General features: G+C 50.3%; 2 protein-coding genes across 3 annotated transcripts; both read right to left on the reverse strand.

Moving 5' to 3' along the window:
• Positions 1-1,662: 1,662 nt before the first annotated feature.
• On the reverse strand, positions 1,663-3,395 carry LOC128940874 (phospholipase A and acyltransferase 1-like). Of its 2 annotated transcripts, XM_054282657.1 has the most exons (4): positions 2,913-3,395; positions 2,562-2,766; positions 2,307-2,365; positions 1,663-2,213 (listed from the first exon to the last, which is right to left on the reverse strand). In XM_054282657.1, exons 2-4 carry the CDS (start codon positions 2,671-2,673, stop codon positions 2,037-2,039), a joined length of 348 nt encoding a protein of 115 aa, XP_054138632.1. In that variant the 5' UTR covers positions 2,674-2,766; positions 2,913-3,395; the 3' UTR covers positions 1,663-2,036. The 2 variants fall into 2 exon arrangements, with proteins under 2 accessions (XP_054138632.1, XP_054138631.1); XM_054282656.1 differs by having other exon boundaries at positions 1,663-2,365; positions 2,913-3,391.
• Positions 3,396-12,824: 9,429 nt separating this feature from the next.
• LOC128940873 (phospholipase A and acyltransferase 1-like) lies at positions 12,825-14,424 on the reverse strand. The gene is made up of 4 exons (XM_054282654.1): positions 14,410-14,424; positions 13,756-13,969; positions 13,314-13,579; positions 12,825-12,932 (listed from the first exon to the last, which is right to left on the reverse strand). Exons 2-4 carry the CDS (start codon positions 13,874-13,876, stop codon positions 12,825-12,827), a joined length of 495 nt encoding a protein of 164 aa, XP_054138629.1. The 5' UTR covers positions 13,877-13,969; positions 14,410-14,424.
• Positions 14,425-15,105: the final 681 nt, after the last annotated feature.

Genomic DNA, 15,105 nt, shown 5'->3' on the forward strand with positions numbered 1-15,105 from the left:
CCTTGACTCTATTCCATGGCAAATGCAGGTCTGTGACCTTGCCAACAGCTCCTACAAGGGTCAAAATGCAGCAAGTGATGGATTCTGCTGCTTCTCCTCACACTCTCAGCTTATGGTTTGGGCTGTGTTTCACCAAATCCTGTCATTGCACCCACCAGGTTCCAAGGAAAGGCAGCCCATAATGAACAACTGTTACAGGGCTTGCATGGGTCTTTCAGGGGTGAAGAGAGAGACGAGAATTGTGTCTCCATGATCACAAGGCTGGATTTATTATTTTATGATACATAAGACATTTAGACTATACTAATAGGAATAGAGAGAAAAGTTCAGAAGCTGCTAAGCTAAGAATAGAAAAGGAACGAATCATCAACGGAGCTCTCTCTGATCTGTCCCAGAAAGAGCTTGGCCCCTGATTGGCCCCTAATTGTAAAAATGTAACATGGCCTAATCACAGGTGCACCTGTTGCATTTCACAGCAGCAGATAACCCCTGTTTACATTCTCTTGCTGGGGCCTCAGCTTCCCAGAAGAGGGAAAAATCCTAAAGAAAGGATTTTTATTAAAAGATGTCTGTGGCAAACAACATCACCCTGACTGCAAAGAGATGCCCAGTACAACTACAAACTTCTGCAGTTTGGGAAATCTTGCAGCTTTCAAGACGAACAATACAATTCCCCAGACAAACTAATGCCAGTTCACACTACAACACTCTTGTCTTCCAGGGTGAAGTAGAGATGTGAGAGGTTCGTATGCTGCCCTCACACGGTGCTCACTTGTCAGGGTGTGCAGAGAAAATGCTCTGAGAGCAGAAAGGCTACTCAGGTTACTGTATAACATAAATAGTTTGCCCATGAAAGAAGTTTCAATTGCATTTCCAGGAATTGAAAAACGAATTTAATTTCAGTTTCATTATGATGTGTTGTCCTGTATTAAAGCCAATGTCTTACTCAGAGGTCATAATAAACAAAAATAAAAAATATCAACTTTGTTATTTTGATAGTGGTAAAAGCCCAGTTTAGAAAAGCAGTGAAATCATTTCTTCCTTTGCTTTCCTCTAATGAAGAGCTTTTGGATACCTACTAAACCATCTTTTTCTCAAGCCACAAGTTTTTCACAGCAACTCTTCTGATTCCCTCCCTGATGGGGCTGCCAGGGCAGTGAGCGAGCAAGTGGCGCCTGGTGCTTTGCTGCTTTCTGGAGTTAAACCTGGACAATCTGTTCAGAGCAGACAAAACCAGCCAGGCTCTCACACACAGCTCTTCTGCTCTCACCTGTCCCTGCAGTCCCTGCAGGCCAGGCAGTTGCCTGTAACAAAAGCAGCACAGACTCTGTGTCTCACAGGTGGGATGCAGCTCACCTGCTTCCAAACACTCAAGGCAGATGCTCCAGGTAAAGGACAATCAAGCACACTTAGCCTGAAGAGTTTTCTTCCAAGACCATGCACACAGCAGCTTTGTGACAAGGGAATGGTGTGGCTCAGTGCATTGGGAGATGAAGCACAGGTGCTGCACAGCTCATTCTGCACATCCCTCAGCCCCAGCACTGCAGGGACCCTGGCTTTGCCTTCCTGATGGCTGGGGGAAGATTGATCTGGTGCTTTAGAACACTTATGAACACTTTGGAATCAATGTTTGGTCACTGAAGAGAGAATTGCCACAGCATCACAACATCACCCGAGGAAAGACAGATGTTGCACCGCCGTAATTGCTTTTGTGGCCTATAAAAGAGTAAGCAAAACACAGGCTGGATACATGATGAGCAGTTATATTTACCACTCCTTAGCACGATAATATAGAAAAGACAGGGATAATAATGGTAAATAAATCAGTGAGATTCATATGCCCCATTAGCACAAGGGGTAGCAGCCAGATTTGTCCCCCCAGGAGGTGGCACTCAGGGAGAGGGCACTGCCAGGGTGCAGCCAGAGCACAGGGACCCTGCAGGAGCAGGGGCTCTGGGAAGGCAGCGCTGCTTTGGAGCCCACGCCTGGCACTGGGCTGTGCCCTGCAGGCTGCAGGCTGTGTCCCAGTGCCTGGCTCACAGCCAGCAGCCAGGAGCTGCTCTGGGAGGCACCCAGGGCTCACCCCTGGCACTCACCTGGTCTGAGACTCCTTCTCCGTAGCGGAGCTCTGTCACAAAGTGCTCACAGTTGCTGGTAAGCACATCATATGTCAACTCCTCGCCAATCCGTTGCTCAGCACGCTGGATGATCTCCTTCACAGGGAAAGGAGTGTGGAAGCGGTCATGCGTTTTGTTGACACGCCATTTATGATTTCTCACCACATCCTTCAGGAGCTCCTTCTTCACCTTGGCTCTTGTAGCCTGTATTGATGAGCTGCTTAGCCAAAGGGATGAGGCTTCTTCATCTGGGGAAGTCAAGGAGCAGATATGGCAGTCAGGCAGATCCTCTCTGGGCCCTCCAGGATATCACATGGATTTCTGACTGCTCCTGGAAAGGTCATCTACACACACAGAATCTACCAGCAGCAGACCATAGAGGGAGACAGGGCAACTGGGGCATCCCAACACCTTATGTTCCTAGCCAGGCGGCACAAACCTTACCTGTCAAGTGGATGACATATCCATCCCCCACGTAGAGGGCCCAGTGCTGGTAACCTGGCCGGTCAATCTCGATCAGGTCCCCAGGCTGGGGGTCGCTCCTGCCTTCTGCCATGGCGGGCTGGCGCAGTGAGGCGGTGCAGGTGCAGCCGGGCTGGCTGAGCGCAGGGCAGAGCGCAGCGGGCAGGCGAGGGCTGTGCAGGGGCAGCTGGCGGGAGCGCAGGCACGGAGGGTGTCAGCGGCGGGCGCCGAGGGCAGCGGCTGCCCCGCTGACCGGACCGCTGGGCCGGAGCCATCTCGGGGCCGCTGCCGGGGCTGGGCCGGGCCCACTCTCTTCCCCTGAGTCCTGCTCACCTCAGTGCCTATCCTGCTGCTGACGTGGCTCCCGGCCCGCTACTCCCAGTATAAATAGTTTTTTAGAGGAAATTGCGCAATCGCTTGGCCATCACTGCCCTTCCTGGCCACGTAGCAGCACGTCTAGCACCACTCATCCCGTGCAGCAGCAAGGCTCCGCTCCCTAGGGTAATGCCAAATATAGCCGTCAAGTTGAAAATGTCATTTTGGTATCAAAGAAGTGTGGCCACCACGTCATTATGGGGAGACTCTATCCCTAAGTCATCCTCCCATCCTTCCATGCGCCAGTGATGGGACAGCCCTGACCCTGCACTCTGTCACTCTGCTGGATGTATTTTCCTGCAGAATAACAACCACAGGATCATGATTAAATCTGCCTTGGGTACTAGTATATCAGCTGCTAACAAAATGGCAGAGGATGCTGCAGAGGGATCCCAAATGGCCTCAGGTAAACACCAAAGACTTTGCAGCAAAAAGCTGATGGATTAGATTTAGGTTAACCCTCCCCACAAACACAGACAAGGGGACCAGGTTGAACAAGGCTGGGGCTTCCCTGGCCTGCACTGAATCAGCCCAGGTTTTCATTCACTGCTGTGCACTACATTCAGATGCTCAAAATCTCTACAAATGCCATTCTGTTTCGGAAAAGGCTGTCCCCCTGCCCCTGACCACAACCAAGGATATTTCTTTCCAGTCTTGGGAAAACAACAGCCTTGACTCTATTCCATGGCAAATGCAGGTCTAGGACCTTGCCAACAGCTCCTACAAAGGTCAAAATGCAGCAAGTGATGGATTCTGCTGCTCCTCCTCACACTTTCAGCTTATGGTTTGGGCTGTGTTCCACCAAATCCTGTCATTGCACCCACCATGTTCCAAGGAAAGGCAGCCCATAATTGGAGTGAAACCCTCAGGTTTAGCCAGGGCCCCGTGGAGAATCTGAATAATAGAATGCTGACACAGCAGCAAAGAAGCTTCCTGACTCCAGGGACATCCACCCTATAACCTATCCCTATAGCCATTTAAGGCAATATCTTGTTAACCCTACTGTTGGTCACTTATGGTCCCTCTAACCTTTTGCCATTGGTCAAGATTGGAACTGGGCCAAGGGTATAAAAGTAGCACACTCTACCCCTACTAACTCAGAAGAAGAAGTGCTGAGACCCTTCACAAACCCCTCCAATAAAGCCATACTCGTGGAACAGCCGGCGTCTTCTCCTTCTCCTCTCTCTCCGTCTGCTGGAGCCTCAAGCCAAGGGAAAGCTACCTAGCAAGCAAAGCTGAAATCATAAGAGCTGCCTAATCTGCCACTAAGAGCTGAATATTCCCTGCTTGCTAGGGGCTGATCCGCGGCCTTGGTCTGAGAGAGCTGGCCTCTGGCACCCAGTCCCCTTGGGGGCTGAGCTCTGGTGCTGTAATAGCTTGCCTAGGATAAGACCAATTAAGGGTCATTTAAGTGGAGCTCAAAGGTGTCCTCGGACCCCTACCCCCAGGGGCAAAACCTCACTGAGGCATGGGAGCCTTTTCCGGGTCTCCTGTGTTTGCCTGTTCGGGAAGCCTCTCCTTCTGCACAAGGACTTTTTGTTTTAGAAAATCCTCTCTGTGGAAGGGTCGATTCGACCCTCAACACATACATCTGGACGAGATAATGTCTGAGGAGAATTGAGCAGCAGAACCCCTCCCACAGACCCCTGACCCCAAAGCACATAAGTATTACGTAAGATTGCACGCATACCTTTGGATGCTCTAAAAAACCTTTTTCATTTTTTTTTTCTTGTTTTTCTGTGGAAAGGGCTTGAAAATATGGGTACTTCTTTAAGCATCCTGAAACTAACCACACTTGAGAGAGAGTTGTATTTAACCATTGTAGAAACCTTATCTGTTAATGTTTTCTCTTTTTCTAAAGGTAGTCTGTCAAAAAAGACTCTTAAAAATTTGTTACTTGGATTGTGGCACAATTTTCTGAAACTCATAAAACCACAATTACTGAAAATTCTTTCTGGGATACGGTTGGAAACACTATTTATATGTCTCAAACAAAACAGGGCTTTTTTGTTACTAACTTCTTACCTGTATTTCATATAATAACAAAAACAGTTGAAAAATCCAATTCTGAAAATTCTGCACACTAACATATCTTTCCTCTTCATATGCTAATTGTGCTGATAAGATAACAGAGGTATGTGCCTTGCATGCCTCAGAGTTGCTGGGCTCTGCAGGGCTTCCTGCAGATACCACCTCGCAGGCAGAGGCCAAGCAGTCCCCCCCGGACCCCCTCTCCCTTGCCCCAGAGCCAGCAGCGCTCACCATGGTCGTCCCCCCCCCCCCCCCCCCACTCACTCGCGGGACCCACGCTGCCCAACTCCCTGTTCCTGGCCTGGGCCGTAGCCGCCGTTGTAGCCCCTCATCCCCCCGGCTCCGCTTCCTTCCCGCTCCCGGGGGCCCCGCTCCCTGCCCCTGCCGCTGTCGCCCCCGCTGCAGCCACCCCTCCCCCTGCGCCGGTCTACCCCCTCTCTGTTACCCCCGCCCCCGTGCTGCCTTTGTCCCCTCCCGTCGCCGCGATCCCAGTCCTCGCTACCCCCGTGCTGCCTTTCCCTGCCCCTGCTTCCTTCATCGCCATATCCCCCGCTCCCGCTGCTGCCCCCGCCCTGCCCCCCGCCGTGCCACCCATGCTCTCCGGCCCCGTTATCGCTGCTGGCCCCCCCAACCCCCCGACCCCCGTGGCCGCCCTCCCCGCCATCACCGCCCCCGTTCCCGCCCCTCTCGACACCGCCCCGGCCCTCCCGGCCCTGGCTGGGAGCGGGGCGGCCCCTCCTGCCACTTTCCCGAGCCACACCCACACCCTATCCCTCAGCACCGAGCCTCGCACATGCGCAGTAACACCAGCTCCCCCTATACCTGTAGTATCCCAAGCCAGCGGCACTGCTTGCACACCCCCAAACCCCCCAGGCGTGCATCCCCAGCCCGCCCACCCTCCCTGCCCCCATGCATCCCTCCAACCCCTGACCCAATCCTCCTGCCACCCGAACAGATCAGAGACCACCTGTGGCGTTCCCCTCCCCACCCAGTCCGGTCTCTGCTGTGCTGCAACCCCTCACCCAATAGTGCCAACTTCTGGCCAGTCATTGAGAACCTTAAAAAACGCTTCTAAACGAAAAAAAAGGAATTCACAGGTAGCAAATCCCTCACAGCTTTCCTCAGACAATGAGAGCTTCTCCGATGAATCTGATTTTGATGCAATTAACATAGACCCATGGGCTCTTATTGAGATAGAAGCTATGAAGTCGGGGAATTGGAACCTAGCACAGAAAATCACAGCCTTTCTGGTTGAGTACAGGCAAGGAAGGAATGGTGGGGAATCTAATATCAAGACATGGAAACCAATTTCTAATAAGGAACTAATGCAATTGAGAAATATAGCCAAAGAACATGGACGTAGTTCCCTAATTTTTAGAAATTTCCTAGAAGCCATGTTCTCTGCACATGTTTTGCTTCCTCATGATGTAAAAAATATTTCACAATGCCTCCTGTCCCGGGCAGAATATTTGTTATGGGACAGGCATTTGAAGAAACACTTAAAAACATTATCAGATTCATATACTGCTGATGCTACTAAGACCAACTTTACAGTAGACCAGCTGTCTGGCGAAGGAGACTTACAAAAGCCAGCGGAACAAATGAAACTCTGAATAAAGAAGCGCTGCAGGATGTAGCAATCGCAGCTAAAACCTCCTTGCTTCTTATGCAGGATGAGTCAATGCCAACAATATATTTTTCTACCATTAAACAAGGCATTGAAGAAAGCTTTGTAAAATTTGTAGACAGACTTAGAGATGCTTTGGAGAAACAGATAGAGAGTGCAGAGGCAAGGAAGGAACTCTTATGTAAGCTTGCTTTCAGCAACTCAAATGAGAAATGTAAGGCCATTTTGAGGTCTTTACCTGTGGATTCAAACCCTACTATAGAGCAAATGCTAGAATGCTGTACACGTCACATGTCCACTGAAAATACAGTGGCCCAAGCAGTTGCTAAGGGTATTGCTGAAGGAGTTTCTGGTGCATATGCAGTCATAACCTCTAAAGAACAAGCTAAATGCTATCACTGTGGAGAACTTGGATATTATATAAGGGACTGCCTGGAGAGATCACCCCCCCGATACCATCGTAATTATTATCAAAGACCCCAAAATCAGCAACGCTATCAGCTGCGTCCTTTAAACTCCTTGAGCCACCTGGTGGACCTTCGAGCGCAGAATATAAATCAAAGGCTACCCACACCCAATCATGCACAAACCCAGGCTGCTCCAGACCCAAAGAAGAAGCCCCAACCCAAGGGACAGCCCAAATGGGTACCCCCCAGCAACTGGTAACTGCTTTGTCCATTGACTTTAATGATAAGAATGTTCACCATGTTCCCATAGGAAAATATGGACCTAAAGGGAGTCCTTCAGACATTTTAATTACAGGTGACTCTCTTAATACTCCAAAGGAAATCTTTGTTGTTCTGGAAGTGTTGACAGTGCAGCCGGGACAAGAGATCCTCGTGCAGGTATATTGCATAGACTTACCATTTTTTCTTTTTAAGGGAACTCCAATAGCTCAGGCCTTCTTACTCCCAAAGAATCACAGGGAACAGATTCCTCTCAACCCTACAGCTATGTGGGCACAAGTCATGGGACCATCCAGGCCTACCATCGAGTGTGGCCTCTCCTACAAAGGAGAGAAGACCCACCTGCCAGGGATGCTGGACACCGGTGCAGATGTGACCATCATCGCCCGTTCAGATTGGCCAGCACACTGGGATCTACAACCTGTTGCAGGCATGATTTCCGGGATTGGTGGAGCTACAGTAACCATGACGAGCAAGAACAACATCCTCATTGAAAGGCCTGAAGGCAAGCTGGCAACCATCCGTCCATTGTAGTAAGGGCCCCCATCACCCTTTGGGGCAGAGACGTTTTATCCCAGTGGGGAGCTTCCCTATGTATTCCAATTTAGGATTTCTAACTGGGGCCACCAAGTTGAGTGTGCTGCCAGAAACACCCCGTCTCACCTGGAAAAGCCACGAGCCAATCTGGACTGAGCAGTGGCCCCTAAAGAAAGCCAAGCTGCACGCCCTAAACGCCCTTGTGGAGGAACAGCTCAAAAAAGGCCACATAGTGGAGTCCGACAGCCCTTGGAACTCTCCAGCCTTCGTTCTACCAAAGCCTGGTACAAACAAGTGGAGGCTTCTCCATGACCTTCGCAGAATCAACGAGGTTATCGAGGACATGGGCCCTCTTCAGCCTGGCCTGCCCTCCCCATCGATGTTGCCTAGAGACTGGACGCTTGCTATCATAGACATTAAGGACTGTTTCTTCAGCATTCCACTCCATCCATTCCTGAGGATGCTCCACAGTTTGCTTTCTCCATTCCTTCTATTAACAAAGAAGCTCCGCTCAAAAGATATCATTGGTGTTATCTTCCTCAGGGCCTAAAAAACTCGCCCATGATCTGCCAGTGGTACATGTCTCACATCTTGTCTCCCATTCAGAAATCATTTCCAGATGCTATAATCTATCACTATATGGATGACATTCTGGTGTGTGCTTCAGACAAAGCTTACTTGGACAAAACGGTTAAAAAGACTATTGAAGCCATTGAAAAGGCAGGAATGGATATTTGTGAGGACAAATCCAGTACATCTCCAGTGGAAAGACTTTGCAAGGATCTCTATGTCATCAACTTCCTGAACTGCACAGCATCAGAGCCTGACCCACCAATACTTCGCCAGTTTGCAAATACCACCCAAGCAAAGCTCACAGAGAAGCCACCTGTGCTCGTGAAGGACCCTGAAACACACCAAATTTCTGGGCCTCGTCAGTTGATTACCTGGGGTAGAGGGTATGCGTGTGTTCTAATACCATTGGGTCCAAGGTGGTACCCAGGAAAATACGTAAAACCGTATTTGGGCACTGCGAACACTACTGCAGACGACAAAAAGAACTCTCCTGAGGCAAACAAAAAACCACCTCAAAACCAAACTAGCTCAGCCTGGAGACAAAGATATCACCGAACACCCACAAACACAAGAACAGACTGCCCCATTACAAGGCAGCAGACAAAACAGAAAGTTAAACAACAGTCTGCTGTACCAGGCCACAGATAGCCTTAACACAAAAGTGTTCTCAGAATTATGTGTTGTTACACTGTGTTTTGTATTTTAAAAAACCTTATTATTCCCTCTTCCTAACCTTTAAAACCCCTTAACCTTCTACCCGCTCCTCCTCCATTAGTGTAGCTTAGAAATTAAAAGAAAAAGTGGGGGGGAGGAGGGGAACACAGAAAAGAACAAGGCAGAAATCCCTCTCATCATAAAGATAACAAATTGTGCTTATATTCCCAATCAGAAGCCCTAATCCTGCCCAAAGATGAAAAATATCTCTGTCGGTGCTGTCCTCATCGCTGCCTGGATGCTCTACACCGTACCGCATGCCTTTGGCTGGATTAGCCCTCAGCCCAGCCATAATGTTTGGGTAACCTTAGCAAAAACACTACCGCAAGACAACAAGTGCTTGTCCATGGCAAGCATTGACAATCCACTTTCTACATGTCTAGTAGGAATTCCCTTTGTGGCAGACAACTGGCCTGTCTATAACTCCGAGGTTCTCCGCACCACAGGAAAGAGACCCAATGGGGCTGATACTTGGGATGAGTGGACAAAAATTCTGCCAGATGCTTGAGAGAAACCCCAAGAATTGGATCTATTGGGATCCTCCAAGGCCACATATTGTGTCAAATTTTACTTTAGGAGTCCAAAAAACAATTGGCCAGAAATTGACGAACACAAAAACACATATTGAAAAGATGTATCACCAATTATCAAAGCCTATAACCCTCATGATTGGTGCAATTACACGGCTCTTGTGATTTCTGTGTCCTCCCTCCATCCCAAAGTATTACCCAAGGGAATGTTTCTCATCTGTGGTGACAGAGTATAGGCAGGGATCCCCTCCCAAGTCCAGGGAGGTCCCTGTACCCTTGGAAAATTTCTACCCTTACTCCAAACATCACTGGTTACATAACTGGAAAAAAGAAAGTGAATCAAAACATCAAAAAAGGTCCTACACTGAATTAGATGAAAATTGAGATTATATGATTGGAACAGACCAAAAAAGATTGCTGTCTCCCTGTTTTTACCCTGGGTAGATGCTGCTAAAGCCCTCGGTGAAATCAACCACCTCGGCTGCTGGCTCAGTAAACAAGCTAACGCCACATCAGCAGCCTTGAGTGATCTCTTAAAGGAAGAAGAAACCACAAGACAGGCTTCACTCCAAAACCGAGCAGCAATCGACTTCCTGCTGCTTGCCCACGGATATGGCTGTGAGGACTTCGAAGGAATGTGCTGCTTCAACCGCTCTTCGTGTTCGGAGTCCATCCATGTGAGCATCCAGAAACTGAAAGATCTCGTGGAGGACTTGAAAGTAGGAAGAATCCCAGACTGGGTCAATGAACTTTTCAGGCAATGGGGACTAACAGTATGGGCTGCAGCTTTGGTTAAGGGATTGTTGTTGATTCTCCTTGTAATTGTTATTGTGTTAGCTATGTTCTTGTGCCTTGTTCACTGTTTCAAAAGAACTATCGCGACTGCATTTTTTGTAAAAACAGAAAGTGGAGTTGTAGTGAAACCCTCAGGTTTAGCCAGGGCCCCGTGGAGAATCTGAATAATAGAATGCTGACACAGCAGCAAAGAAGCTTCCTGACTCCAGGGACATCCACCCTATAACCTATCCCTATAGCCATTTAAGGCAATATCTTGTTAATCCTACTGTTGGTCACTTATGGTCCCTCTAACCTTTTGCCATTGGTCAAGATTGGAACTGGGCCAAGGGTATAAAAGTAGCACACTCTACCCCTACTAACTCAGAAGAAGAAGTGCTGAGACCCTTCACAAACCCCTCCAATAAAGCCACACTCGTGGAACAGCTGGCATCTTCTCCTTCTCCTCTCTCTCCGTCTGCTGGAGCCGCAAACCAAGGGAAAGCTACCTAGCAAGCAAAGCTGAAATCATAAGAGCTGCCTAATCACTAAGAGCTGAATATTCCCTGCTTGCTAGGGGCTGATCCGCGGCCTTGGTCTGAGCGAGCTGGCCTCTGGCACCCAGTCCCCTTGGGGGCTGAGCTCTGGAGCTGTAATAACTTGCCTAGGATAAGACCAATTAAGACATGATGAACAGCATCACCCTGACTGCAAAGAGATGCCCAGTACAACTACAAACTTCTGCAGTTTGGGAAATCTTGCAGCTTTCAAGAAGCACAATACAATTCCCCAGACAAACTAATGCCAGTTCACACTACAACACTTTTGTCTTCCAGGATGAAGTAGAGATGTGAGAGGTTCATACGCTGCCCTCACATGGTGCTCCCTTATCAGTGTGTGCAGAGAAAATGCTCTGAGAGCAGAAAGGCTACTCAGGTTACTGTATAACATAAATAGTGTGCCCATGAAAGAAGTTTCGATTGCACTTCTAGGAATTGAAAAACGAATTTAATTTCAGTTTCATTATGATGTGTTGTCCTGTATTAAAGCCACTGTCTTTACTCAGATGTCATAATAAACAAAAATAAAAAGAAATATCAACTTTGTTATTTTGATAGTGGTAAAAGCCCAGTTTAGAAAAGCAGTGAATTAATTTCTTCCTTTGCTTTCCTCTAATGAAGAGTTTTTGGATACCTACTAAACCATCTTTTTCTCAAGCCACAAGTTTTTCACAGCAACTCTTCTGATTCCCTCCCTGATGTGGATGCCAGGGCAGTGAGCGAGCAAGTGGCACCCGGTGCTTTGCTGCTGGCTGGGGTTAAACCTGGACAACCTGTTCACAGCAGACAGCCTCTCACACACAGCTCTTCTGTTCTCACCTGTCCCTGCAGTCCAGGCAGTTGCCTGTAAGAAAAGCAGCACAGACTCTGTGTCTCACAGGTGGGATGCAGCTCACCTGCTTCCAAACACTCAAGGCAGATGTTCCAGGTAAAGGACAATAAAGCACACTTAGCCTGAAGAGTTTTCTTCCAAGACCATGCACACATCACCTTTGTGACAAGGGAATGGTGTGTCTCAGTGCATTGGGAGATGAAGCACAGGTGCTGTACAGCTCATTCTGCACATCCCTCACCGCCAGCAATGCAGGGACCCTGGCTTTGCCTTCCTGCTGGCTCGGGGAAGATTGATCTGGTGCTTTAGAAGACTTATGAACGTTTTGGAATCAACATTTGGTCACTGAAGTGACCTTGCCCAAGCTCTGGCAGGCAGAGTCCCCTTGCTGCCCTTACAATTCTTTAAGCACCTCAGTGTTTTTTTGGAAACTGAAAGAGAAGAATCCTAGAATGGACTGGATTGGAAGGGACTATAAAAATACCCTGGCATGCTTATTCAGGTCCAATGCCAGCAACCACTGCACTTACAGGATGATGGGAGAAAACTTCAATGCACAGTGGAATAAACAGCGGATAGAGAGAGATCCACTGGTTTTCCTTTCAAACCTCCCCGCACTGGGGGGTCTGCTGTTCCCAAAGAAAGTCAGAAGAGCCTGGGAAATGTACACTTTATAGGCAGGGAAAAAGTGAGTAAAACTCCATCATGCCAAATTTAGAGCATGCCTGTAAAACACTGACTTTGTTTCTCAATTGGATATCAGGGAGAAGCAAGGCTGGACTGTTGAACTTGCACACAGAACTATATTCAGATAAAAGAGGATTTTAGGGCAATATGATTTTGTATTGCAGAGATTTTATTGAGGATTGCTTAGTGTTTACAGCAAGGGTGGCAGGGTTGCAAGCAAGTCTTGAAGGCAGGTGTTGTAAAAGCTGGCCTGTGACTGCTGTGGCCAGGGACTGTGACTGACCATGTCTGAGCTCTGTCTGAGAGCCCATCAGTGGCACTATCTCCTGGATGTGCTCTCAGACAATGCCATCCCAACAAGAGCAGCTCCAGCAAGAATGATACTTCCTACTGCTGCTGCAGCACTACCAGTAGCTGCTTTACTGACCTGTAAAAGAGAAAACAAAACACAGGCTGGAAACATGAGGGGCATTTATATTTACAACACTCTAGGATGATAATCTGGAAAAGGCAGGGATATTCAGGGTAAATAAATCATTGACAGCCATGTGCCCCATTATCAGAAGGGGCAGCAGCCAGGTTTGTCCCCCCAGGAGGTGGCACTCAGGGAGAGGGCACTGCCAGGGTGCAGCCAGAGCACAGGGACCCTGCAGGGGCAGGGGCTCTGGGGAGGCAGCGCTGCTTTGGAGCCCACGCCTGGCACTGGGCTGTGCCCTGCAGGCTGCAGGCTGTGTCCCAGTGCCCGGCTCACAGCCAGCAGCCAGGAGCTGCTCTGGGAGGCACCCAGGGCTCACCCCGTGACACTCACCTGGTCTGAGACTCCTTCTCCGTAGCGAAGCATTGTCACAAAGTGCTCACAATTGCTGTTAAGCACATTGTATGGCACCTCCCTGTCAATGCATAGCTCGGCACGCCGGATGATCTCCTTCACAGGGAAAGGAGTGCAGGAGCTGTCATATTTGTTGTTGACACGCCATCTATGATTTCCCACCACATCCTTCAGGAGCTCCTTCTTCACCTTGGCTCTTGTGGCACGTATTGAAGAGCTGCTAAGCAAAATGGATGAGGCTTCATCTGCGGAAGGCATGGAGGAGATAAGGCAGTCAGGCAGATCGTCTCTGGCCCCTCCAGGACCTCACATGGGCTTCTGATTGCTCCTGGAAAGAACAGCTACTCATACAGGGGCCCAGGGAGGGAGACAGGGCTCCTGGGGCATCCCAACACTCACTCTGCACCTTGCCAGGCTGCACAAGCCTTACCTGTCACATGGATGACATATCCATTTCCCACGTAGAGGGCCCAGTGCTGGTAAAGAGGCCGGAATATCTCGATCAGGTCCCCGGGCTGGGGTTTGCAATTGTCCTGTCCCATGGCGGGCTGGCGCAGTGAGGCGGTGCAGGTGCAGCCGGGCTGGCTGAGCGCAGGGCAGAGCGCAGCGGGCAGGCGAGGGCTGTGCAGGGGCAGCTGGCGGGAGCGCAGGCACGGAGGGTGTCAGCGGCGGGCGCCGAGGGCAGCGGCTGGCGGAGCGGGGCCGGGCCGGGCCGGAGCCGGCTCGGAGCCGCTGCCGCCCGCCGGCGCAGGGCGAGGCAGCGAAGGGCGCCGCTCGCAGGCAGCGCATCCGCCCGGGGCCGGGCCGGGCCGGGCGGGCGTCCGGCTGCTGCCGCCGTGCCCGGCTGCCCCCGCCCGCCCGCCCGCCGTGCCCGCGCTCCCCTCCCGGCCGCGCTCCGCTCGGGGCTCCGCCGGCGCCGGGCCGGGCCCGCTCCGCTGCCGGGACGCGGCTCCCCGGGGCTGCCCGCGCTGCCCAGCCGGGCCCGGGCCCTGCGGCACCTGCGGCCGCCCGGCAGAGCCTGCAGGGGCCGCATCCTGCTGGCAACGCACGCTCGCATCCCCCGAGCCCCGCTCACCTCAGCACCTGTCCCGCTGCTACCGCGGCCGCGCTCAAAGTCCCCTCTAGCCGCTATAAATTGGGAGCACAGGGCGCTTGGGTGTTACCTGCCCGGCTCACTGCCGGCTTTGCCCCGGAGCCAGCCCCTCGGGGCACAGCCGCCGCCTGCTCCAGGCTCTGGTCTCGAGGCTTTTGCCAAAACCACGGCTGGATGAAAAATCTGGTCCTGCCACCACGGAAGTGGAGCCACCCCCTCTTTGCCAGATGCCCCTGCCCTCAAGGGGTGCTTCTGTTCCGTGTCAGGCAACAACCCTGACACTGTCGCAGTCGAGGCGGTCAAGACACAAAGGAGACACTACAAGTAGTCTCAGTTGGCAACACTTTATTAGTGAACATGGCTGATCTTTTATACATTTTTTAATTGTTTACTTTTCTTCTACCTTAACTATTAGCTACAATAAGTCAATACTGTACTATTAGTGAAGTTATAGTGACTTCACCTAACTTTCTAAAAATGCTTCGTCTAGCTGCAAAGTACTCTTACGTTTCTCCTCTCAATTTCTTTAGTTACAGCCTCAGCGAAAGCTCTTTATCAGCTTCTTCTTATTTCTCAGCTTCTTCTCGCTCCTTTAGCTAACAAGCCCACTGTTAGCCCCTTCCACATGACACTGCTCCCATACATGTGGCAGGGTATCATCTTGTAAAACAGCAACCT

The sequence above is a fragment of the Melozone crissalis genome, unplaced genomic scaffold, assembly GCF_028551555.1.
Source record: "Melozone crissalis strain CALT ecotype California unplaced genomic scaffold, PUWL_Pcris_2 ptg000034l_1, whole genome shotgun sequence".
Taxonomy (NCBI): Eukaryota; Metazoa; Chordata; class Aves; order Passeriformes; family Passerellidae; genus Melozone; species Melozone crissalis.